This window comes from Desmodus rotundus, chromosome 6 (assembly GCF_022682495.2).
Source record: "Desmodus rotundus isolate HL8 chromosome 6, HLdesRot8A.1, whole genome shotgun sequence".
Lineage (NCBI taxonomy): Eukaryota > Metazoa > Chordata > Mammalia > Chiroptera > Phyllostomidae > Desmodus > Desmodus rotundus.
Window position 1 is genome coordinate 90,635,446 of NC_071392.1, and position 25,279 is coordinate 90,660,724.

General features: G+C 53.3%; 1 protein-coding gene across 14 annotated transcripts in view; it reads right to left on the bottom strand.

Moving 5' to 3' along the window:
- Positions 1–25,279, bottom strand: part of KMT2C (lysine methyltransferase 2C) — a 208,016-nt gene that overhangs the window by 5,371 nt on the left and 177,366 nt on the right. For 4 of the 14 annotated variants that reach the window (XM_053925983.2, XM_053925984.2, XM_053925991.2 and 1 more), the window contains 16 exons: positions 24,989–25,052; positions 22,976–23,208; positions 18,457–20,121; positions 15,009–15,221; positions 14,248–14,412; positions 12,564–12,705; positions 12,294–12,441; positions 11,132–11,310; positions 10,863–10,999; positions 9,837–10,086; positions 8,723–8,862; positions 8,198–8,305; positions 4,903–6,022; positions 3,665–3,801; positions 2,583–2,725; positions 2,149–2,317 (listed from right to left, as the gene is read on the bottom strand). In XM_053925983.2, the coding sequence (XP_053781958.1) occupies positions 2,149–2,317; positions 2,583–2,725; positions 3,665–3,801; positions 4,903–6,022; positions 8,198–8,305; positions 8,723–8,862; positions 9,837–10,086; positions 10,863–10,999; positions 11,132–11,310; positions 12,294–12,441; positions 12,564–12,705; positions 14,248–14,412; positions 15,009–15,221; positions 18,457–20,121; positions 22,976–23,208; positions 24,989–25,052 (5,013 nt within the window). Of the gene's footprint in view, positions 1–2,148; positions 2,318–2,582; positions 2,726–3,664; positions 3,802–4,902; positions 6,023–8,197; positions 8,306–8,722; positions 8,863–9,836; positions 10,087–10,862; positions 11,000–11,131; positions 11,311–12,293; positions 12,442–12,563; positions 12,706–14,247; positions 14,413–15,008; positions 15,222–18,456; positions 20,122–22,975; positions 23,209–24,988; positions 25,053–25,279 lie in introns of those variants that run through there. The other 10 variants (XM_053925995.2, XM_053925992.2, XM_053925987.2 and 7 more) reach the window with 9 other exon arrangements.

Sequence of the window (25,279 nt, forward strand, 5' to 3'; positions counted from 1 at the left end):
GCCGCCACTAGGAGCCGCAGGGAACTGTGACTGTTGAAAGTAACACTTTCCGCACGTGAACAGATGCCACACCTCCGGGTCAGCAAAGGCTGCGCCGCAGGGCAAACATCTAACCATCTAACCGTGAGGCCTCACCGACGGACCGACAGACAAAGGCTATGAATACACGGTTCACCGGACAGCAAACCCCTAAGACAAACACGGAAGGTCACCCATTTGTAACTGAACTTGCAGCACCAGCCTGCACTTGGCCGCTGGCAACAAAATAAAAAGACCGTAACATTTGCTATGGACGGGGAAACAATCCCGTTGCAACTGCAGCCTTCTCAGAAAAGCAGCCCGGCGACCGCTACGAGAAGTGCCTGGGTGTTTACAGAAATGAGAACTCCTGGGAGGTGACCCATGGGGTCCGCACGAGACACGGTGGCCACTGGGCGGTTTCAGGAGAAGCTGTACACAAAGGGGACGCTCATCCACGGTGGAACCGCCCCGTCAGTTCCCGCGCGGCACCCGCACCCAGCGTCAGAGCTGTGGAGGAGAATGTGGGAGGGCGGCCGTGGTCAGGCTGCAGACCAAGTATTAGGGAAAAAAGATGCAGGGAAATAGAGATGACACGAATCCACCTTCCCACGGAGGAGGAAGTGTGGTGCAGGTAGCAGCACGTGACCACCAGGGAGGGAGAGAGGATGGAGGAAGAACAAGGAAAAACGCTCTCAGGTTAAGACAACAGACTGGACACGGGTAGTTACGACGCCACCATGGTGGCGGTGAGGCGGCCCAGCAACGCGCACGAGCAGGAACGGGGAAGAGCGCTGCGCAACCGGAGACGGGTGAAATGGAAGGGGACCAATGTGGCAGGACGTCAGCACTGCTACCAGGAGCAGAGGCCCAGCACACGCTGAGCTACTTTAAAAAGAAAAAAAGAGAGATTAGCGGGAAGTAGAAGTCTCAGACCGAGAACAAGGAGAGCAGAAGGGAAGGGGTGAGAGGGCTGCTGATGCCAGGGGTCCTCTGACCGCAGGGAAGCCCAGGCCTCTGGCTCAGCGGCCCCAAACCTGCAGGTCTCAACGGGGACCCGGGGAAGCTGGTGCTGCTGGTCTAGGGGCTGGGCTGAGGTCCCAGATGTGAGGGGCCTAGTATGCGCCTGTCCTATGGGACAGGGAGAGAGACTCACAGAAGAACAAATTCAAGAATGGTGCTCAGACTGAAGGACGTGCTGCTCCACTGAAAGAGCTCAAGTGAGAAGACCAGTAAACTAATGAGACCGTGACGCAGGTGCATTGCTGTTAAATGCCCAAATGTCAAGAATAAAGAAAAGACCCTGGCTGGTGTGGCTCAGTGGGCTGAGCACTGGCCTGTGAACCAAGGGGCTGCCAGTTCGATTCCCAGTCAGGGCACAGGCCTGGGCTGTGGACTCAGTCTCTGGTGGGGGCCTGTGAGAGGCAACCAATCGATGCTTCCCTTGCACATTGATGTTTCTTTTCCCTTCTTCCTTCCTCCCTTCCTCTCTCTCTAAAAACTGAATAAAATCTTAAAAAAGATTGTAAAATCCTCCAGAGAGGAGGGAAATATTCCAGTGAAGGAACAAGAACCTGAATGAGGGTGGACAAAGGAATGTTGTGAGACTTGGGTTCGAAGGGGTCACAGTGGCTTCTGAGGGGGCCGGAGGGGAGAGACCGGCAGGTCCTCGGCGCTGCAGACAGGGCGGGGGGTTGAACAGGGTGGCGCAGCCTGCGTGGCAACCTGAGAGCAAGTCCCAGCTGGGAGCTCGCAGGGGAGGTGCTGACGGGGCCTCTGGTGGCTGGGCCTGCTGCTTGGTGAGTGCAGGCTACACAGGCACATGTCTCCATTCTGGCCTGCAGACAGCTGCGCCTGTGCCAGATCCCGTAAGGACCTACCAGGGGAAAAGCTTCCAGAACATAACCTCCAAAATGGGAGCTCCTTTTGAAAGAATTTTTTTGGACGGTCCTCTCCACAAGCACCTGAGCACAGGCACGGGGGTACGAGCCCAGCGAGCTCCCCACTCGCATGTACACTTGCTCGCATCACAGATGAATGGGATGGTGGGAACGTGACCCCAGCCCCAGCGCCATGAGCAGCCCTTCGCACACACCGGGGCCGCCCTCCTGAGAAGAGCGTCTTCCCCACCTGGATCCGAGAGCGGGCCAGGTACACGTTGGACTTCCACTCGGTCTTCATCTTCCGGTACTGTGACGACTTGGAGTGGACGAACTGCTTGCTGTACGGCGCGTTCAGCTCCCCGGTGACGGTGCTCTGGAAGGACTTGGAGGTGCTGGTGCTGTTCAGGGTGTGCGGCCTGCAGACAAGGGCGTGCCAACAGGAAGAAAGGAAGGAGAAGTGAAGACACCTCTGAGTCACGCCCAGAGCTAGGCGGATGCCACTCACGGTGGCGAGCACACATGGAAAGCTGCCTAGCAGAGCCACACGGCGCGGTCTCGGGTGTGCTCGGGCAGACGCAGCCAGAGACAGCAGGGTTTGTAAGCGGCAGACAGATCAAGCACAAAAACCACTAATACGCCTAGAAACCCTGGGCTGTACTATGTGAAGTTAAAACAAAATACCTTAACACAAACCTCTTGACATGGGCACTCATTTTGGGTTCGGACCGGGCACAGCCTGTGGGGTTGACGGCCAGAGGAAGCTCCATGAGGGGGTTCCGGCCATACCGGAAGGTGTAGTTCTCACAGGCCTCAACCCCAGGGAGCTGGAAGGAAGCAGAGCAGACGCACACACTCAGTCCAGGCCCACTCGTACGGACAGGATACACCGGCGCGTTCCAAAACGCAACTTCAGCTAACACCCGAAGCCTGCACTCTGCGCTGCTGGAGTATGAGCACCCCAAGTCAGTGCCGAAGCAGAACTTCGTGACACCCAGTGTGAGGGCCTGTGGGGTGGCAGGACCTGAAACGCCCCCCTCCCCAAACAGCGGGGAGTGGACGGGTCCGCGCGTAGCTCTTTCGCCCAGGTTCATGGCAACACTGAGGTCTTTGGAATTTAAAACACAGGTTTAGTTAAAACCAGTCACACGGGTTACTCGAGTGATCGTGCCTCCCCCTCCTCCATCGGAGGACCTGGTGACGTGACCCCCCTCGGCGCCCTCGGGGCACAGGGCTGACTTGTACAATCGTTTACATGGCACGGGGCTCTCCTCGACTCCGCTTCCTGTGAACATGTCTCTCGACAGGTACAGCTGACACACCATGCAGGCCGGGCTCTCTGCCCAGGGAAGCTACGGGGCCTGTTACTCAGTGGCTCGGGGGTTCTTTGCTTCTCCTAAGAAAGCCCATCAGTGAGCTTTTATCATCGGAAGAAAAATGCTTAAAACCACGCAGTTTTCCAAAACTGAGGGTAGACTTATTGGCAAGCATTCTTGTGCCCCTAAAAGATCACCAAGGGGAGACCTGCATTCTCCTACAGCCTGAGGGTGGCCACAGACACCCCGGTCAGGGACGGGCACACACGTGTTCTGAAGGGGAGGGGAGCCCTGCACCGCGTGGGCCATGTGACCGTGTGGACCCTTGCTGAGCTGCCCCAGTGAGTAATGACGCTGCACATGAGCCTGGCGTGAGTCCGCCGGCCGCGCGGGCCGCAGCCCGCCACAGAGCGGACACCCTGGGGTGGGCCCGCCTTGCTCCTCACTCACTGATTCCGCAATCCGAGCCACCGCTGAGACTGTCAGGCCAAACAGGTCCTCTCCTTTCAAGTACGCTGGGAAAAGCTGGAGCATTTCAGATTTTTTCCTCACACAGGCCACAGGCTCCAAAATTTTATCCCAAACACCTACATAAGGACCAAAAAAAAAGTCTGTAAGACAAACTAGCTGAACAGAGAGGCGAGCAGGATGCAGCCTGAGACCAGAGCAAGAAGGCGACCGACCCTCGGAGCTGCCCCAGCCCCCAAGCCAGACAAGGCCCGGATGCCGCCAGCCAGCAGAGGTTGTCAGAGAGGCCCTGGCGTCTGGAAGAAGAGACTGAGATATGTTAAGGATTTTAAGCAGGAAAAGTGAAAAGAAGTATTTAAAATAACTGAAATTTATATCAGTAGTCAATTTGTTTTCATACCAGCCATATAACATGCTGGATTTTAAAATGTCTAATTACTGGTATCTCTTGGAGAGTTACTTTCATCTCAGATATAAATTAAGTCACGAAATCCGTATTTTTATTGGAGTCATTTTCAGAGCATTTCCATACGTTTTAGAAAAACTAACAACCTTTAAAAAAGGCTGTTTCCCAGGACATCTTTAAAAATTTACTGATCTGAGAGAAAAGGAAGGGGGGAGAAGAGGGAGAGACAGAGGAGACATGCTGACTTTTTACCTCACTGATGTGTGCACTCGTCGGTTGATTCCTGTCTGGGCCCCGACCAGGGACTGAACCCACAACCGTGGTGTTTTGGGAAGACACTCTAAGCAACTGAGCCACCCGCCAGGGCACCAAGTACTTTCTACACCAAAGTGACAGTGACACCCAGCCTTAACCCTCAAGGTCAAAACTAAGTGTCTACTTTCTAGCTCTAAATGTAACATCTGATGCCCCTGAAGTAAGACAATCTACAGAATCTGCCTGACAGGTGGAGTGCCCCCTCCGTTTGACATTAAGAAGAGGGTTCCCATTGTAAATGGCAGGCAACCTTTACCGACAAATTTTTCTACTTTATCCACTCTGTGTTTGACTACGTACTTGGAGTTAGAGAAAGTCGAGCACCTGTTCTGGAAACTGTATGGCAAAGGGCAAGTTACAATCACAGGAAGTTCAGATCTGCATTTGGAAATGAAAACCCCCATCTGTCGCTGAAACGCAGGGGACAAGCGGGAGAAAAGCCACTGATGCTCACAGCCTGACAGCAGGGTGACACAGGGCACCGAGCGGGCGCTCTCACCTTTGGGGGAGGAGTCGCTCAGCACGAGGTCTTCGTGGCCCTGCTCCACAACCCTGATGACGAACACGGGGCGCCCGTCCCTCTCCTCGATGGAGCAGAGGTAGCGGCAGCGGCGGTTGGCGTAGCGCGTGCTCCAGTACAGCCGGCTGGCCTCGTAGCCCACGGGGAAGAGCGCTTTGGGGGAGTGGAACGCCTGCATCTGCTGCGGGAGCAGCTGGCCGATGGTGTGGAAGATGAGGCTGCCGACGCGGAAGGTGTGGTCGCGCTCGCCCCGCTGCACGATGCTGGCGACCTGCCGCACCTCGTCCCGCTGCACGAAGACCCTCCGGAAGACCGCGAAGTGGTTTAGCTCCTGCTCGTGAGCTCCCTTGGGTTTGTGCATGGGACAGAGCATAGTTTTATCCTTGAAGAACATGCACTGTGCTTTCATGGCGCAGGTAAAGTGGTAAATGTTGGTGCACCGCAGTCTGTGGCACCCGCTGGTGGCACCCATTTTGTGACAGAAAATGCACTTCACGTGCAGGCCCCTCCTCAGGGCCAGCTCCACGTTGATTAAGGCGCCGGCCTGGGTTTCGTAGACCTCCGTGGACCACAGGGCACAGTTCAAGTGGACCCACAGGTCCAGGTCCAGGTTGAGCAGCCTCGCCGGCCCGTCTGTCAGGCCATCGCCCTCTTCGTGACAAAAGCAGCACTTCCGGTAGTCTTTGGGCACCGGGTCTGGTTTAAGGGAAGTGCCCAGTTTCTTCAGGAAGTCGTCTATTTCATCCTCACAAGGTGGCTGGAACGAGCCCTTGGGGACCATGATGTGAACGCTCCACTTCTTCCACCTCATCCCTCTCCACCTCTTGGTGATCGGCCTGCAGTCTTCCAACCCACCGTGCACAGTTCTCAGCCGAGGCTTTAACTTGACTGTGACCTTAAGCTCATCTGGCTTTGCCTCGACTTTGGCTGCTTCAAACGCAGGTGGGAAGGTGATGGGAGGCGATGCTGGGGGGGAGGCGGCCTCCTGGAGCTGCGGGAGGCAGTGCACGTCCAGGGAAGAGACATTGGTGCAGTACTTGTGGAAGGCGCGGGAGGGCGACTCCTTCACAGGCGACTGTGGCAGCGAAGGGGCTGACTCCTGGGCAATAGAAAGAAGGGCAGTTCACAAGCTGTAAAAGAAACTCTTGTTGAAATGAAAAGCCAAGCCACATGGTTTGATGTGTGTGACCCACGGGCAAGGGACAGAGTCTGTGGTAAGTGGTGAGGCCCCGTCCTGTGGAAGTCCACGTCAACCACCTACGGGTGCATGTGGAGAGACGGGGTAGGCAGGGAGGCAGCTGTGGGTGCATCCGCTATGGGCCTTCTCCACGAAGCCGCAACCCCAGGGGGCGCTGCTCTTCCCCTTCTTGCACACCCCCATTTCTACCCAAAACAAAGCCAGAGAAACCCATGCTATACACCATGGAGGAACGAGTGAATTTAATGGGTACGATGGAACAGCGCTTATGTTAAGCCAAATGAGCACTTCAGAAAGGCCCCCTGCGAGCTCAGCCCCACTCTCTGCACTCTCGTCTGTTTATCTCGGCTTCACCACCGGCACGCATGTGAAAGAAGGGGAAGATCTGTCAACAAGCACATGAACTTTTCTCTGAAGCTCTTCAAGGTCAAATGCAGCTACTGAAAGAGCGGAGCTGAGAGAGAAGCTCCAGCAGGTGTCGTTTAAGTAGAGCACCCCGAATGATCAACCCCGGCCCATGGGTGCCCTTTTCCCACACCACTCCCCATCCTGCAAGTCAGCTGGAGAGAGAACACCTCACGGACAATCCAGAAGCAGACTGGAACTGCACCCCAACTAAAGGAACTGGCGGAAGGAAACACTCCTTCCCTCACAGAAGCTAACAAACTAAGAGTTCAAGTCTAAACCTGCTTGGCATAGCTCCGATTTCACAACCCTGGGGCCTACGGCCTGTTAGTTAGCAAGGAAGAGTCTCAGGATGTTCTCCCCAGGAAGACCCTGGAGAGCAAGAACCTGGGGGAGGAGCGACAGGCAGTGGGAGCACATAGGGAAGACCCACCCCCTCCACACAGTGACCGAGAGTACGCTGTCTACCACACTTGGCCCACGGACACAGGAAAAGGTGCTCAGCATCACAAACCATCAGAGATGAAGTTAAAGCCACAGTGAGATACCAGCTCACACCGGTCAGATGGCCGCCATTATCAATAAATCAACCGACGAGTGTCGGCGAGGATGCAGAGAAAGGGGAGCCCTCGTGCACTGCAGGGGCCGGGGGAGGGGCTGGGGGAGGAGGGGAGGGGACGGGTGGGTGAATGCAGACCGGTGCAGCCACTGTGGACAGCAGTATGGAGTTCCTCAAAAAAAATTAGAACTGCCTATGACCCAGTGATTCCACTTGCGGGTATTTATCCAAGGAAATTCAAAACTGTAACTCGGGAAGATGTATATATATGCCTACGCTTGCTGCAGCGTTATTCACAACTGCCCGGAAACGGGAGCAGCTGAAGCGCCCGTCCGTCAGCAGGCGAGCAGCCACAGCAGAGGTGCTACCCGTGTGCAACAGGAATGACTCCACCGCAGGAAAACGACACGGCCCTGCCGCTGGCAGCACCGTGGGCAGACCTCGCAGGCGTCTGCTGAGTGAAGTTGCTCCGACAGGGACAGACTCACACCGTGTGGGGCCGTCACACAGTGGCGGCTGCAGGCATGCGCGTCTCTCGTCACTACACCACACGCCAGAGTGGCGGGGGACTGCATGTCAGTGTAACTAAAAGTACATCCTTTAAAGAGTAAAAAAGTCACAGAAACATACAACTAAAAAACCAAACACCTGCATCAACTACACACTTAGATACACTTACGTCACCCAAAATCAAGTGAGGTGGAGCATGTCCACCACGGAAAGAACAAAATACCTCCTCCCCGAAATACACGAGCAGACTTCCACTTGTCTGTGAACACGTTTCCCCGGGAAAGGATCAATAAAACAATTATTTTATAGTTGTAATTAAATTAAGATACGTGCAACTAAGTAAAAACATTTTAGTATTAGTGTATTACTCCATTCTGAACTTCTAAGACACAATGCAGGCCTGTCCCCTCTGTAACTAACACATTCGACCTGCAATGGCCACCTGGGCCCAGGGCTGTTAGAACCGCTTTCTGTCCCAGAGCGGCACCTGCCCCAACTGTGTCCCGCGGCGCCCTGGAGCCCTGTGTTATTCTCCAGTGTTCCCCGGACACCTAAGTCACTCCCTGTGCACTGTGCAGTAGCTGAAACTGGACCAATTTTACCTTGCTTTCCAGGGTTTTTGCTTGTGCAGTTGATGCGTAAAGAATGAAGCAGTTGTTGCTACAGAAGACAATGTCCTTTTCCACTCTACTGGAGCTTTCGCGGGAACCCTGAAAAGCAGAAAGAAATGTGTGGGGGTCTCACCAAGTCCCAACTGAATAAACACAAGATCTACACAGAATGCCGGCTATTATCTTATGTCGAAGGTGAAAGGAGCTTCCTATCTTAGGAGTAAAAACAGAGCTACGTGCCTATTTAGCACGCAGTGTAACCACAGAGAAGACAAATGCATAAAAATACACTTCACTATCCACTTTCCATCGCACCTGAACATGTGATTCACAATGTCCAATGTGTGTCTGCTGCAGCTACTGGGCTTTCAGCACCGTCACATACGTGCCCACACACTCACAGGAACACGTGTCCTGTGCGGTCACCAGGACGGAGCCTCCTGGACGGGCAGCAGAGTGCCACCCAGGACACTTCCAGTGGGCAGAGCCAGGGGCGGAGAAGGGATGTCCCAGTACCTTGTCCCCGAAGGCCAGGTCCCTGAGAGACTTGCGCACGCCGCTCCCCAGGATGACCACCTTGCAGTGGCAGCACCAGCGCGTCCTGAGGGCCGCGCCCTCCACTGCGCTGTGACTGGTGTCCTTGTGCACAGACAGACCTGGGGGCGAGAGTCCAGTCAGGGACAAGGTGGCCACCACCACACGGCGGTGCTGGCATCACACTGCTCCAGCACTTCTCCCCCAGGCTCACTGAGCTGACCTGTGTCACCCCTGCTACTCCACAGAAACCCCATCTTCCCACTGAGGTGCCCAGGTGCCTACGACATGCGAGCCCGGGGGACAGAGAAGCGAGCACAGCGAAGCAAGCAAGGCTCGTCTCGAGCAGCTGGGTGAGGTCGCTGCTCGAGCAGAGGGCAGGACGGACACGGCGCACGTCCCCCCCACCGTCTGTGGGCAGTGAGTCGGGGAGCGGTGTTCCTGGAGCATTACGATGGTACATTTTGTGAGAGATGAAGGGGCATGTGTACAAGAGTCCTAAGTCTGGCGTGGACAGAGAAGGCTAAGCCAAGTTCTGCAGCCCAGACAGGAAAGCCAGGACTCTGCACAGGGCATGGCGGCAGGTAGCAGGAGCAGCGAGAGGCTAGGGGTTCAAAACCAACCCCGGCAATTCCCAGCCAGAGCTGAGAGACGAGGACTGGGGGACCGCTGGCTTCTGGCCACAGCACAGGGACAGAAAGGGGCCACAGGGCTGGCTGCAGAGGGGGCGGGGTGGAAGCAGGGTCGGGAGGAGACCAGACCAGAGGCACAGGAAGGGAACCGGCCTAGGGAAGGCACAGCCACACCACCGGGGAACAGCGGCCCCTGGGCAGATGGCACAGAGGACATGGTAAGTGGTGCGGAGGATGCAGGAGAAACGGAAGCGAGTCCCAGACCTGTAGGTACAATGTATCACCCCCCCGCCCCCACAGCACCAGAAGTGATATCATGGGACACCCACACACAGTTAATTTACTGGAGTCTACGTTCCAAGATGCTGCCTATTACTTGTTAAAAGTTACAGTGAGATCTTAGAGTAATAAGCATGGCCTGCGGGTGCAGAATGAACCTGCGGTTGACACCTAAACCAGCTCACCATTGCTCGTTGGAGGAAACGGCACGTGGGGCGGCTTCAGCCGGAATGAGCTTGCTAATCTGGGGGGGGTCGCAGATCCTGGTGGATGCCCACGGAGAAATAAATGCTGTCGATACTCCAAACCTGGGTTCACTCTGTGGCTACTGACCAAACCCATGGATGGACCGTCTGGAGCGTTACTAACCTCATAGCTGTTAGGGATTCGGACGTGAAGCAGGTCGGAAAACGCAGCCACGACGCTGCTAATGTTCTAGAACAGAAAGGCCAGTAAGCACTGTGCCACCCACCCAGAGGCCCTCTGGAGAGCAGCTGCCTGCAAACACCCGCCCAGTAAGCCACCCAACCACTTCTGTTCAGACCGGAGCCTCGGGGCAAAGGACACATGAATGGGCCGGCCTCCTTGTTCAGTCTGCACGCAGGAAATCCTCGTAAAGGGACTCCAGCCAATGGTACACCTGAGCACCCAGAACCACTGCAGGTCGCCCCGTGCAGGACAGGTGTGCGGGGGCACGGCATGGGAGTGAGCTGGACGGCCCAGGAACGCAGGCTCACAGGCCAGCCGCATACATCGGCCCAGTCTGGGCGCGAGCCCAGTGTCTTCGCGGGGTGGAAGACACCCAGCGACGGCTCAGCAAGTAACCAGGGTTCCGGGCAAGCAGTGGACGCCTGAGCAGTACTTGGATTGGACGGCTGGTTCCCACAGCTTAGCCTTCCGTGTACACGGTGACGAAGGCCTCTCTCTGAGAGTGCACCACACGCAGCCTCTGACTATAGCAGGGGAGCTCCAGCACCACCCGGCCTGTTAGCCTGGACTGAGCCTGGGGTTGATCCAATGCTTGCTACAGGATTCAAAGCAGCCAGCCTGTCTGCAGCGACTACTACTCCTAGCTGCCTTTGACCTTCCCCCCCGCCCCCCCAGGACCCCGTGGCACACACATTTTAAGAGAGCCGCCTGCCACGCCTGCCACGCCCTTAAGAACTGGGCGGGACGTTTACCTCAGCAGCCAGAGCCCACAGGAGCTTTACCTCAGCAGCTGCCGGGTGCAGGGTGATGGCCACGGATATGAGGCCTGACCGGGGGCCGTTGGGGGATGCCCCGAAAGGTGGTGTGAACAAGAAGGCGCCTGGCTCAGTTTTGACATCATTCCGTCTGGACTCTGAACCTGAGAAAGGGGATAAACCAGGAGGGAGAGAGGGAGACAGAGAAGATCGAGTGTTACGGCTTTTCAAACTCCAAGTGTGACCACTAGCAAATCAGCTGCCACCGAAGACCCACCACGGCCAGGCTCCCCTACCTCTCCCCACGGTGCTGGGCAGAATAGGAATGATGGGGGACGGCACGGGCTCCGGAGGCTCCTCTTTGACCGATGCCAGATCTGGGTATCTGCGCACCTCCACTCCCACCACGCTCTCGGGGGAGGAGGAGGGGACAAAGCTGTCGGGCGTGTCCCGGTCACCACCGTGATCCTGCACCCTGCCAGGAGAACCAGCACCACACATCGGCATGCGCAAACCCACCCCAGCCACCCGCACCTGCCCCTTCCACCAGTGTGACGTGAGGTTCTGTGGGCACAGCAGTGATGCGGGAAGCTAGAGGTTACCAAGCGACGGGGGCTGGAGGACAAGTGTGGTCTTGGGCTAAATGGTGCGGGACACCCCAGGAGCCCAGAGATGCTGCCATGCACATCTGAGACCCCAGCACGGCTTCCAGACCAAGCCTCCGTGGAGGCCTTCCCATGGCGGCTGTGGAGTCACAGGCTTGGCCGTTTCTGGCAGTGAGGTAGAGGGGCAAAGGAGACCCGGGCTCTCAGACGGAACGAGTTCCTTCTCTCTGGTCCACAGCTGTCTCATTGGTCAAGTGAGAGACCTAGACTGAATGACGTCTCTCTCATCAGTCGGAAGGGAGTCCTCAGCTCCCGGGGAGGAGAGCAGAATCCAGGGAGGTTGGGAAGCAGCCCTCCCGCACCTCGGCAGGGCGAGGCAGGGCGAGGCAGGGCTGTCAGACTCTCCGAGCCACATGCCCGGGGCTGAAGGCCAATGGAAGAATACAAAGCTGTGGACAGGACAGTCCTTCAGCCCTCTCCCCCAAGAGTGGTCTCCAGTTCCTACGACCTGCCTTTTCCAGCAGACTCTGCAAACGCCAACGAAGCCCACCCATCATGCTGACAGCCGAGAGCCTGTGCCTTTGAAACACGGGACGGGGAGACTCCCATGGCCTCGCCGTCTATTCCATCATTATGTAACTTTTGGCCACGTAAGATTTCAACAACTCATGAACTGATTTTATTCAGTAGCAAGGATGTTTTATAAACTTTAAATTCTGAAGAAAATTATTCAAGCATTATCTCTTAAATGTCTTTAGAAACTATTCCTGCAGATGTTATACTAAATACATACATATACCCATTTAGAAATATGTGATAACTACAAGGTATTTGTGGAAAAAGGCCCTTCTACCTTAGCTCCTCCAGGTTGTTGTGAGGTGGAGTGGGCAGTGAGGCCGGCACGTCAACGGTCTTCGGGCCCTGAGCAATGGCTCTGGCCAGCAAGTCGTCCTGGGGCCGGAACGGCAGCGGGAACGGTTTAGATCCTAGACTTTTGGTAACTGGAAGAGCGAACAAACGACCACAAAGGCACCGGGTCAGAACTGCGGGGCAGAGGAAGCACCTCACACGCGAGCAAGGGCACACTCAGCAAGGCGTCATGTCAGAGGGGTCTCCATCATACCTTCGTGGGTCACTAACACTCCGGCTTTTCCAGCAAGTTCCTCAGTTGTAGCAAAGCCATTGGCCATCTTCTGACAAGCCATAGGAGGTGGTGTAGGAGGAAGAGAGGCAGGGGGTGTTGGAGGATTACTTAAATTATTCTGCTGCAGGAGACCAAAAAATTTTAAATTACATGCTACTGAGCAAATAAGCCATAACCTTGCTAAAATATAGTTCTGTGAATTTTTAGCACATGGGAGCAAGGCGACCAGAATGCAATCAAGATGGCTCTTCTTCTTTAAATCACATCACAAAGAAAACTAAAACGTCCAAGGCCAAGAGGCTTTCCCAGGGGAACAAGCGCTCACTCACAAATGGGCGGGCACACACTTCCCTTAGCACACTCGGCCCCGCCTCCCACTCGGCTCTGAAGGAAGTAAATTCACACTATGCCTGACTCGATCCTATATTGCTCTTTTCAAGTGTGGCTGTGGCCAGGGAAGGACAGCTTTGAAATCCAAGCAACAGATTGTAAACAGTTCTCAAAAATTCCTTTATTAAGCACTCGTGAAGATATGCCCCAGTTCTATAAAAAACTTGAGAATTTGTGGCCCTATTTCTATCAATGCAACTCACATCCTAGATATTGGAATCTGGACTGTCTCAAGTCCCTAAAAGAAGCAAAAGCCAGGAGTAGGAACAGGAAAATGACAACCCTCTGAACACCTCTCCCTGCTGCACCTTCGTCACCAATCTGTCATTTACTTTTGACTGTGGGGATGTGCCAATAACAACATGCAAATCAAGTGCAAGGTGAACTGCAAGTCTGGCCAAGACCAAGGGCTTCCTGAGGATGAAGAACTTGTGCTGGAGAAGAGCCGGAGCCAGAGCAGAAGGTGCGAGAGGCTGGGTTCTCCCCGAAGAGCAAAGCCAGCACCCGGGGCAAGGGGAGCATTGCGAGACAGCGACTTTTAACAGTCAAGCGAGAAGAGAAGTCCTCAGGAAAATGGGTGACACTCTCAAATATGGTTACAAAACCCCATTTTACAACGTAAGTTAGATGTGAAATAAAGAATGTCTACTAAGGCCATCATAAAACTTGGTTTAATAAATAATGCCAAAAGATACAGTTGCCTTAGTCTGACATTACCTTACTAGTCTAAGAATTAATGCATAATTGAAATTAGTACCTAATTAGATAAAACACATTAAAAAAATTTTTTTTCTCATTTAATTTTTCAGGGTAAATTCCTAACTATTTTTTATCCTCACTATTTACTACGAATTTGGATTTCTTTTAAGAGTTAAAAAAAGACTATGGGCAAATAAATACAGGGTGGGGCAAAAGTAGGTTTCCGGTTGCTCACATGGAAATCAGGCAGTGACACATGACAATCACACAGGAGTAAACTCTGTGTTGCGCACTCCCACCTGTAAACCTGCTTTTGCCCCAGCCTGTATTTTCTCCACCATGGAGATTCAGTTGGATTTTTTTTTCACAATTTCGATTCTCTTCTGAACAAAAATTTTAAACGTTCACATCCGAAACCCTTCAGCAGTAAAACATGGGCCTGTCCGCTGAACTGGAGTCTCAGTGAAGCTCGGGAGGTCAGATGGGAACTGGACGGAAAAAACACCACGCGCTCCGCCAACGCTGCTACGCGTCCAGCGAGGAAGCGAGGTGGCACTCCGGCAGAGGAACATACCTTGTAGAGCAACTGAGCATAGTAATCCGAAACCCCGTCAAGGGTAGCACTGCCAAAAGCTCCTAGAAGTCGGTTCCCACTATTAAATTGGCCACTGCCATAAGGAAGAAAGTGCGCAAAGTTCACTCCAATGATTGGTTCCATTAGAGGGAGCAGAGAGAGCTGCTATTGAAAAACACATTTGAGAGTGATGCACATGTCAACAACACAGGGCGGTTCTCAACTTTTCTAAGACCCGAGGCAACTTGGTCAAACAGGCTTGAGAAAGATAAGACTTAAAAATTTCACGAATTAAAATGCTGGAATAAGTGAGAGACTACAGAATCTTTGAGAGCTACTTTGAAATAAGCTCTATTCTGATCTGTCTTAAAGAGACGCTGCCAGGTATCTAAAGAGCAGGCCCATTCCTTATCTGGGCTCAGCAAGGGTCAGGGCGTGGCCTGAGGCCAGGCACCCAGGGGCGCACTTGGTGGCCTCTCCCTCCATGGCAGCAAGTACGAGGGTGCAGGACCAGAGCTGACTGTGGGGAGAGACCCCGCTGCACATCTTTGCGTCCGAGTCCCACGCACTGCGGACAGCACGTCTCTGGGAGCTGACCACCACCTGCCCCAGTGATTTTACTGTCCTTCGGGGCCAACAGGAACATCATCAGGTTCCTTGCTGAGGTGTGCCTCATCCCTGCGACTCTGGCTTTAGGGCTGAATAAGCACCTGATGGTCCCACACCCTTGATTTTTAAAGGGGATACTGGGAAAGGCTCACCTGTTTCAGGTGGGTGAAGGAGTCAGGGCTCGAGTACACAGCGTGTCTCTCCTCCTCGTCCTTCCTCCGTTTCTTTGAGCGAGGAGCTGCCTTCTCCCCTGTCCTCTGCGTCCGCTTGCTCCTCTGTTTCTTGGTTTCACCTCCTCCGTCTGCTTTTGGCAGCTGGTTGTTACCACATCCAAAACCACCTTGCACTTGAGCCCCCAGAGTCTGCTAATGTGATTGGAAAGGTTAAGAAATGAGTGAGCTGTTTACACACAAGTTTTCAGTTCAAGCATGTCAGTTCCGCCCCGAACACCCAAATACCATCCTGACAGGGGAACAAAGTTCTGGAGGGAAGGTGGTAACACCGAATGCTACTGCTGTTTCCTAAGACTGCCACCTCCTCTTCTCAATTATTCTCCAGTGTGGACACCAGTCAGCGGCAAAGCTGGAGGAGGGAGCAGAACGCCCACATATGGCTGCTTTCCCCTCAGAGGAAGCATGGCCCTGTAGACCAGAGCTCCCAGCCCTGCTGCGGGAATGTGCTCTCGGCCAGATGGCACCGTGGCCTCTGCTCAGGGTCTCACTCAGCTACTCAGGGCTCCCCTGAGGCATGGGGGAAACCCAGGCCTGCAGAGCAGCTGACAGGCTCCAGGAAAGCTTCATCCCATGCATCTCGAGTCATACGGAACAGCTAGCCTCAGAGGTCAATAAAACCAACCAACACTGGCCATTCAAATTAGCTCACAATCATACATTTGCCTGAACAATAATTGCCATATACTTAAACTCAACAAAGGAGAACTTTGTGTGACAGCAAATGAACCTTTCTTATAAATCAATCCTCAAAGGTGTTATTGAAGGTAGTGCTATCAATACCTAAAAATATAGGAATATACTTTAGGACCATCATTTCTAAGTTTGATAGCTGCACTCTGCTCTGTGGGCAACCAGAGTTGCTGAACTTACTCTCATCTGTTCTGCAGAGGACTGTGAGGATTTCGGAGATTAGAGTTTCCAATGGCAGTCTACGTGGCTCAGAGCAAGGGCAGCAGTGTTCTGCACAGGGCCAAGGGACGAATGCACGTCCTTTGCTGCCCACACGGCACCTGCTGCGAGGGCCCGATGCTCGAGACTGCAGAGCCGGGCTGCGTCTCAACATGACTTAAAGTCACGCACAACGACCCCTGAGCTTGCTGTAATTTCCACATGTTGAGAAATGAGACTCCTTAAGATTCCCCCCAACCATTTACAAATGTAAAAACCAGGAAGCAGGCTGATCTGCTGCCCAAAGGGTGAGTGCCCCTGGATGGTTAGCACCGCAGGCCCTCCGGTCCCACTCAGATCCCCGGGTCCGAATCCGACTCCAGGAGGGAGGGAGGCTCTAGGCAATTCCCACACTGGTGTTCAGGGAACCCTGGGCCAGGGGCCGTCCTCTGCATATGCACTGTGTGGGATCGCGGGTGACCTTGTGAAAACTGCCTTCTGACCAGTCGGTCTGGCGGGGCAGTGAGGTCCTGCATCTCTTAAGTAGCTCCTGGGTGAGGCCACACTGCGGATCCCCAGACCTGCAAGGGCCTCAGGCTTTGTGCTGGCTCCTGAGGGACTAATGGTGCGACCGCTCAGAGGAGTGTGATGGGTGTGCTGGCTCCTGAGGGACTAATGGTGCGACCGCTCAGAGGAGTGTGATGGGTGGGCACTGATACCACCTCCCATCCTCACAGTGACAATGACCTCACCAAGAACGCTGGCGTCACTTTGTCACTACTGAAGAGCACAAAAGACGGAAAATCACCAGAAAGTCTGCCTGAGACAAAAACAGTCAACATTTTAACGCATCCTTCTGCAATCTTTTATCTGCACCTGCATGTGTTTTGTTGAAGACACAGTGAGTAGCACTTTGCGTTCTTCTGTTTTGGGGGCTGCTGGGTGAACTTGACAGGCTGCCTATGGCACGGAACATTCTTACACAGCCCACATGTGAATAGCTGCAGAAACCCTGTCGTCTATAAAACCCCTGTCATCAAACAGATAGAGAGTAAGTGGTATCTCAGGGCAAATGCTCAGCGTGGCCTAACGCCAGGAGTGTGGAGAGGGGTTATTGCCCCTGGTAGGGCTGTCCCTGCCCTTTACCACCCTCCAAACGGACAGGAGAACGTGGACAGAGTTCAAATGCGCACACAATGCAGTTAATGTCACCCCTTCTTCTGCCCTAACACCCTCTCCGGTTTTTTAACACACTCCCCAGGGTCAAGACTTCAACACCCGAGGGCTGGCAGTATACTGTGTTGTGTTGGGTGCTGAGGCCAGAAGGTGGCCCCCAAGTGTGCGTTCCCTACTGGGGCCGTCCTGGTGGGGGACGCTGCGGACACGGTGCTGTGAGCACAGGGGCACCGTCACGTGCTTGAGAAAGGCGCCTGGAGAAGACGGTTCCAGAACTGAGCTTTCGACAGTGAGAAGATGCTGGACAGATGTGAAAAAGAAGGGGAGCCGTGCTGTAGGAACAGCGGCACCTGGAAGGCGGACCAGAAGGATGCACAGGGACTGGGCTGCAGGTCCCACGGACTGGGCATGTGTCTGCCAGTGACAACTGTACTGTGGTGAAACTGACAAAAACTACCTCCGTGTACGGGGCCAGCACTCCCCTCTACTCAGCTGTCCCACAGACGACTGAAACAAAGATTAAGCCAGCACTTGCTTTTTATAAAAGCATGGCGTCCTACCACTAGCTACCATTCCACTAAAAAAACGGAAATTACAAAACCCAAGGTGAGAAACATGGTGGGAGAGCTTATGAATACCCAGCTTCTCAAACACACAGAAGCAAGAGACCAGGCTAGGGTGCCACCAGGCTGGGGCGCTGGAACCCCAGTCTGAGAGCTGTCTCAAGCAAGTTCGTAGAAACACGGGGGGTGGGATCTCACAAAGGTGTATTTGCAAGGAAACTCCTTGTACAAATGAAAAGCAAAAGCAAACCCAAAGAGCAAACTACCGATACACAAAAAATGACACAGGTAACCTAGACCCTGTGTGAGGGACCGTGTAACACTAGATGTTGACACACTGCGACACGGGGTCACCAGCTGTCCCCAAGACACCTGGGGGTCCCGGAGCAGGAGCTCCTCTGTATTGTACACTTTTAGGCAATAAAGATACACAAACATTTACATTTTTGTTTGAATTATATCAACTTGATGTGGTAAATCAGCTGGCGGGCCCACGCTACATATTTAAAGCATCACTGTGTCTCTGAGCTTTGATAAAGTAAACAAGTTATTACTTAGTATAATTCATGGGTGTAAGTCAGGACACCGGGTCCATGGAAACAGAAACAAGAAAAAATGGCGCTGCAGAGTGCGAAGGCTGAGAAACAGTATTTAAACGAGCACGCTGGCTGTGCTACCCTGCTGTAACTGTAACCTCAAACACAGGAAAGCAAGTGGTCGTTGGCCTGAACCGCACCTACCTGCCCTTCAGCTGGGCTCGGCCTCTCCACTGGCTCGCTGCCCTTCGCACAGTCGTCCTCTGAGCCAAGGGTGCCCTCGGGTTTCTGACTCACAAGGGCAGCCGCCTTCTTGTTTTTCAGCAGGTGCTTCAGGAGTTCGTTGCCTGAGTCTCCTTTGGCAGCCGGGACCCCGGCAGGAAGGGGAGGGCTCTGCCCCGAGGAGCCCACAGCACGGGCTGCGGCCGTTTCAGCAGCCCGACTCCCAGCGTGTCCCTCTGGCAGAGGCCCGTCGTGGCCCGGGCACTGCTCGGGCCCGGCTGTTTCCTGTTTGTCGTCTTCAGCGGTGGCAGGTGTGTCCAGGGGCCGCTTGTCCACCTCTGCAGTGGCGAAATTCTGGTGATGCGGAGCTCCTCGGGAGAACTCACCGGGGGGCAGGCTGTTCTCCAATTCAGTGCGCTGCTGGCCTGCCACTACGCTAGGCGCGGATGGGCCGCCCGCCTCGCTCGGCTCAGACTCTCCTTGCTGAGGGAGCTCGCTGGGTGTGTGCACTGTGGGCGTGGAGGTAGCTTCGGAGACACTGGGGGTCGGTGGAGCCGTTACGTCCGAGTGCGGAGTGGACGGCGCCTTGGTGGACTCCGCATCGTCGTCTTTCTTCTTCTTTCTTGTTCTTTTCTTCTTTCCCTTCTCCTCTGGGATGATGTCGGAATACAGCTGGATGAGAGACTGGGCGGAGCCGGGGTAACCTTGTCCATGGGTTACGGCAGGGTCCTGGCCACAGGGCAGGCCGCTGCTGGCCCCTGGCGGGGCTGTGGACAAGGCAGGAGTGAAAGGTGGCCTCGCGGGGGACTGAGGGAAGCCGGCCCCGGGAAGGACTCCAGGTGCCTGCTGACTGGGGCGGAAGTTGGGGCTCCCACCAGGAACTGACGGTGAGTCCGGGACAAACGATGGGGGTCCTAGTTGCCTGCGTTCACCTGCCGCCATGAAAGTCGGAGTGGGGGGTGAACTCACAGACCCATGTGCACTCTGCTGCTGTAGAGCCTGGCCCACCTGTTGCTGGTGCTGAGGAGACTGCTGTAGGGGCCGTGCGGGCTGCATGAAATCGCAAGGCAGGTCAGGGCCGTAGAACGGGGCCTGGGGCGCAGCCGGCCTCGCGCTGAGCTCCATCCTCTGCTGCAGGGCTCGCTGGCGGTCCACCTCCTGCAGCAGCTGGATCCGCTGCCTCTCCTGCTGTTCGCGGAGACGCTCCTTCCGTTCCCGTTCTTGGAAGCTTTCACTGAAAGGGTTGTTGTCATCGAACTCCACCCGTGGAGGCGGGCCGCTCTGTGGGTTTGCACTGGACACGGTCCCTGGGGCCGGTGTGCATGTTTTCATTGGCAGCTGGGGAACTGGAGGCTGAATCCGGGGAGGGTTGAGGGAGAGGTGAGCAGGGACGCTGGGAGGCTGCCATCCTGGTACACTGGGCATCCGCACAGGGCTGGCGTGGCCAGGCGTGACAGGTGTGTGCGGCAGCGGCTGGGCCACCAGGGGGAAGCCGGACTGGCCGAGGACAGGTGGGGCAGCCCCAGGAACCAGGGGCAGCTGGGGCTGCACCCCCGGCAGGACGGCAGGAGGGGCCATGGCGCACTGCTGCTGCTTCATGCGGTAGTCCTCCATCAGCTCAGCATGCTCCTTCTGCTGCTTGCGGATCTGCAAGGAGAGTGAAATGACGCTCACGGACGTGCACTGCAGGCGCCAGCCCACACCCTGGCCGAGGGCCCTGGGCACTGCACCGCGGGCGGTCGTTCCCGTCTCACACAGACAAATTGTTCCACTTAGGCAGTGGCACAAATCACAGAAAGTTGGATCGATGTGCACTAACTGAAGGCTGCCAATCCTTTTAACAACCTGGTTTTTGTAAAGCTGCCTGTAAAACGTTTTTACATACAAAATACCCAAACCAAGTTCCACACACAGTTTCCTGAAATGAATAGTAAGAAAACCTGACTCTGAAAGTCATGGACTACTTCAGCTACAAAAACACAGAACCATAAACAGAGGCTACACAGGCATCAGCTCCTTTCAACACCTTAGAAGTTACACTAGTCCATCAGGTTAGAATAACTGAGGTTTAACTCAAATTTCAGCATTTAGACATGCTAACATTTCATTTCTTCAATGTACAAAATGGCAACCCCCCCGCCCCTGCTGCCTGGGAAGACGACTAGATTGGAAGACTCCTTGCATTTAAAAGCTAACATTCTCACATTTCTGAACTCCGCATAAGCTCTAAGGTAGTATCTTCAATAGTTCCTAGTATGGTCCTAATGGACTAGTGCCAACTAATTCATCCCCAAACCCTCTGTGCCCTGGACCGGTGCCCCAGGCTCATCCAGTGAGGACGTGGCCAGAGATGAGGGCTGGGAAGGAGGCATGGAGGGTGCTGGCCACGCATGCACCCTTTCTGGTCACACCATCCGGACGGGTCTCACTCGGGGTCCTCACAGACTTGCAGGTCCTGGCTGGTGGCCTGTTCCCTGTGCTTGGTGGCGCTGACCTGTTCTCCAGCACCTGTGACTTCTGCCTTATTTTCTCCTCTTCTCTGACCAGCTCACTGCAGAGAACTGGAGTCACTGATGGATTGGGGAACAGCAGGGATGTGCACGAAAGCCCCAGAACAGCGTCTTCACACTGGAAGGCGGGGTCCCGCCGTTCCCACAACATTAAAAACTACTTTTAAAACACCATCAGCAATCAGTGTCCTAATGAGATCACGCCAGATGGAGGGCAGCTAGACAGAACAGGTGACCACTGGCTTCTACAGAGGACAGCATGGAGGTGGGCGACGAGGCCCCCATCGCAGAGAATTCACACAACACCCCAAGGCAATGAAAGGGCTAAAATGATGTTATGGGAAATATCCACGCTTAAAAGCGTGTTTCCTTGTAGTACACACCAATGCAATAAATTCAGAGAGAAGAGAAACCTCGCCTTCTGGGTTAGTCCTGGCTCACGTAACAAATTACATCACAGCCCCTTATCGCCACTGGGACAGGCTGCCCGAGTCGCAGCTCCTTACGCTACAGCCAGGAGGAGCGAACTCATCACCAGCTTCTTCCTGGGTACAGCGGTGATGACGCCAACTTCAGAGGCTGGTTTTCTACAGTGCTCCTTACAGAAAGCACGCCAAATTTTGTCGATGTACTCTGAACTCCCCCCTTTCTACCTAGATTACTATTCAACTTTTCTGAAGAAAATTAGAACAGTCAGGAGCCATGCTGACTCTCTGGGTGCACAGATCTCCGAAGGCTCACACACAGACGTCAGTGCCACTGCCACCACGAACAAGATGCAGAAAGCTCACTCGCTCGCTACGCCTCTACGCCTCCTGCAGGCCCCGCCTAGGAAGCCAGCAGACCACCATCCAGCTTCACGGCTTTGTCGCTTCAAGGACATCATGCAAATGTAACCAGTGTGTAACGTTCCAGGATGCGCTCCTTCTACACAGCACGGCGCTTGTGAGACCCATCCAGGCCATTCCATCTCGTTGCTGTGTGGTGCTGCACTGTGAGGACAGGCCACTCTTCCTGCAGCCACTCACCACGGAAAGGCACAAGGGCTGTGCCCAGCTTTTGGCGACTACAGAGATGCCATAAATGTTCATATACGGGTTTTTGTGTGAACCTGAGTTTTTAATTCACCTGGGTAAATACCTAGGAGTGGGCTCTTCACCCATTTTGGACGCTGTTACTGTTTTATTTCATTGTTTTTACTGATTGTAGAGAGAAGGGAAGGGAGGGAGAGAGGAGAGAAACATCCATCTGTTGCCTTCTGCACGCGCCCAGAACGGGGACTGAACCCGCAACCCAGGTCTGTGCCCTGACCAGCAACGGAACCTGCAGACTTTCAGTTTGCAGGACACCGCCCAGCCAACCAAGCCACACTGGCCAGGTCTGCTAATGGTTTTATTTTAAATAAAAATTTACTTCTTTTTAAGTATAAGTGTAATTTTAATATGAGAACTTTGAGAAACAACTGGTTTGTAATGGAAAAATGGTTTCATTTTTTTAGGAATGTGTACTTCTCACAAAATATACCAATGAATTTTAAAAGGAAAATATGGAGAGAAAATATTAAAAATATACCATGAAAAAGAATCACTAGAATGCTTCAAATGCTGTATCTGAGATTCCACTAGAGACCAAGGAAGTAAAGGCGATGGTCAAGAAAAGGTCAACTCCAAGGGAGCAATACTCCTCAGCCGATTCTGTTCCCACAGGAACCTGGGGTTCTCCCTGTGAGCTCTGTGCTCCAGAGCGCTGAGACCCTGGCAGGGAAAGTACCGGAAGTTCCCCGGTTTCCTTCCAGGACATGAAAAGGACTGCTCTGGGTCAGGCCTTTGACTTAGGCTGCTCAGCGCGGCATACCGAGCACCTGCTGTGTGACACCCAGGCCAGGGACAGCGCTGCACTGCGGCTGCTTCCCTTAGCGAGAGGCCCCAACGACCCTCACCTGGTCTCACAGTGCACAGACAGCTGTCCCCGCATGCAGATGGCCTCCCTACCTGCTCCAGCTGTTTCTGAACCATGCTCTGCTGCTCGGTCACATGCTTGAGCTGCTCTGCATCCTCTTCTGGGAACTCGCGCCCGGCCTTCTTGGCGGTGCGCTGCTTGGCAGAAAGAGCCTTCTTGGATTTTCTGTGCGCGCCGATTTGTTCCTCGAGGTATTTCTGCTGCATCTGAAGCAGCTGCTGGGTCTCCTGCAGCCACTCTTCGTACTGCTCACGCTGCGAGTCATCTGGGGAGAAAAGGGAGCGCTCACTGCGCTGGCCTTCCCCATCTTCCCCAACAGAGAAGCCCCCCAAACCCAGTTTATGAGGCACTGCGCTTTTACAGGATCTGGTGGCAGGCATTTTGCAAGCGCCGTGCTAAACATTAGACCGTGACGTAGCTACGCAGTGGGAGGTTTTAGACACGTATTTGAGAGAACCAAAGAGTGTGTGTTTTTAGGGCAGGAGTTAACTTCATCCTCATCAAGACTATGAACCCAATCTTTGAAAAGCAGGCTTTTATCTAACAGATAAAAGCAATCTCCTGAACAAACTGCCGAAACCACGTGTGCATCTTATTAAGTCAAATTTACACTTTGAAGAGACAAAGACAGACATATCCCGTTAGGGTGCTGAGCATGGGTTAGGTTCCATTTCCCATGCTACCAAGTTTAAAGGGTTTCCCGTTTCTTAATAAGGAAAATACGTCCTATGCTGAGAGGGAGGGAACATAGAATGGTTCAGAGAGGACCAATATGAAGTCTACGTTTTACGAAGGAAATCTGTACGTTAAAAACATGGGTAATTTTTAGGAATTCTGTAATTTGTACTTCTGTAAGTAAACAAAGACCGGGAATAATTAACCAAGTACAATCTTTCCCAGTTTTGTGATTGGCATGGATATCTCCCCAAAATTACTCTATCTCTTCCTCTGCCCCAACGGTCCCTCTTTACTCTTAGAGGGTACTTCACTGCTGTGATGCCAAAAAAAAAAGTCATCTCATGTAGTGAAATTCATCTCATATTATCTTTTGACTCACTTTAAGACAAAGAATGAGTAAGTACCATTCCAAGAAGGACATTAGCTGAAAAATTACATCAATGACCACAGAGTATTGTCATACAGTGACAATGCACCAAAGCCAGTGGGCACAGGAAAGCCAGAAAAAGCCAGTTGGCCACAGCAGTTCACTCGTTCGTGATGCGAATGCGCTCAAATCACGACCGTCATTACACAGGGGTAATTTGAGAGGGTTGGACTTTGGGTTTGTTCCTAAACCCAGAAGTCCCAGCACACGTATGAACTTGAAATCTAGTCTAAAATTTGAAGGGCATTTTCCAAGAACAGGCTTTTTCACAAGGTTTCAGAAGTTCTGCTTCGGGTAGAATGAGACCTACCGCAAGGAAAGCCTTTCTGGTTTCTGGAACCAGGAGAGCAGAGGTGAGCAAAATGAAAAATAACGGTGAAAAAAAAGTTAGCTAAACAGTCTGAAGATTTCAGAAAGGCTCAGTTTGGGGAGAACTTTCAATACTATCCTGAACCGCCTTGGGACCCCGGGAGACAACAAGACAGGACTCTGGCATCCGCGTGGCTAACCCCGCCGGTCTCTAAGCATATTCCCTATGTTGTTCCCATTTAGTGTCCTTGCCACTGAGGCAGACCGTCACTGGAGCAAGAGGAGTTTAATTCTACTGACTATAAAGTGCCCGATCTGTCTGTCTTTCTGTCTGTCTAGCTATCTATCTGTCATCTATATAAAAAAAAAAAATAGCAACAGTATCGAAGAGAGTGGGGAAGATGATTTTTCTGTATTAAAATATTTATCTAACTATAATTCTTCATGCACAGAGAAAAAAATAAAAGCAAGGAAAATACATGCCTTGAAGGAAAAGACGCCTGATAGGCCTCATACAGACAGGGCACTCAGACCGAGAGCGGCGCAGCTGCACTGACCCCAGACTCCTAGAGCACAAACGCAGGCCAACAAGCACTCCCCGAAAACAGGTGAGTATGAGACGCATACTTACTGACAAAGCCCGGACCGAAATTTGGAGGGTTAGGCCTAGAAAGCTGATGTGTTATACTGCCGTCCTAAAATAAGTAAAATTTACACACAGGTTTATTCCACATTTCAGTTCAAGGGGAAAAAACTTAAAAAAAAAAGAAAAAGAAATGGAAGGATTAAAAACCCCCTTTGATTTCCTAAGACAGCTTTAAAACTCTCATTTTACTAAAAAGCAGAACAAATTGAGTGGTGACAACCTATTTTCTGAACATTTTACTCTCTCTGAACTGCAGCATTTTCTAGATTTCAGCTG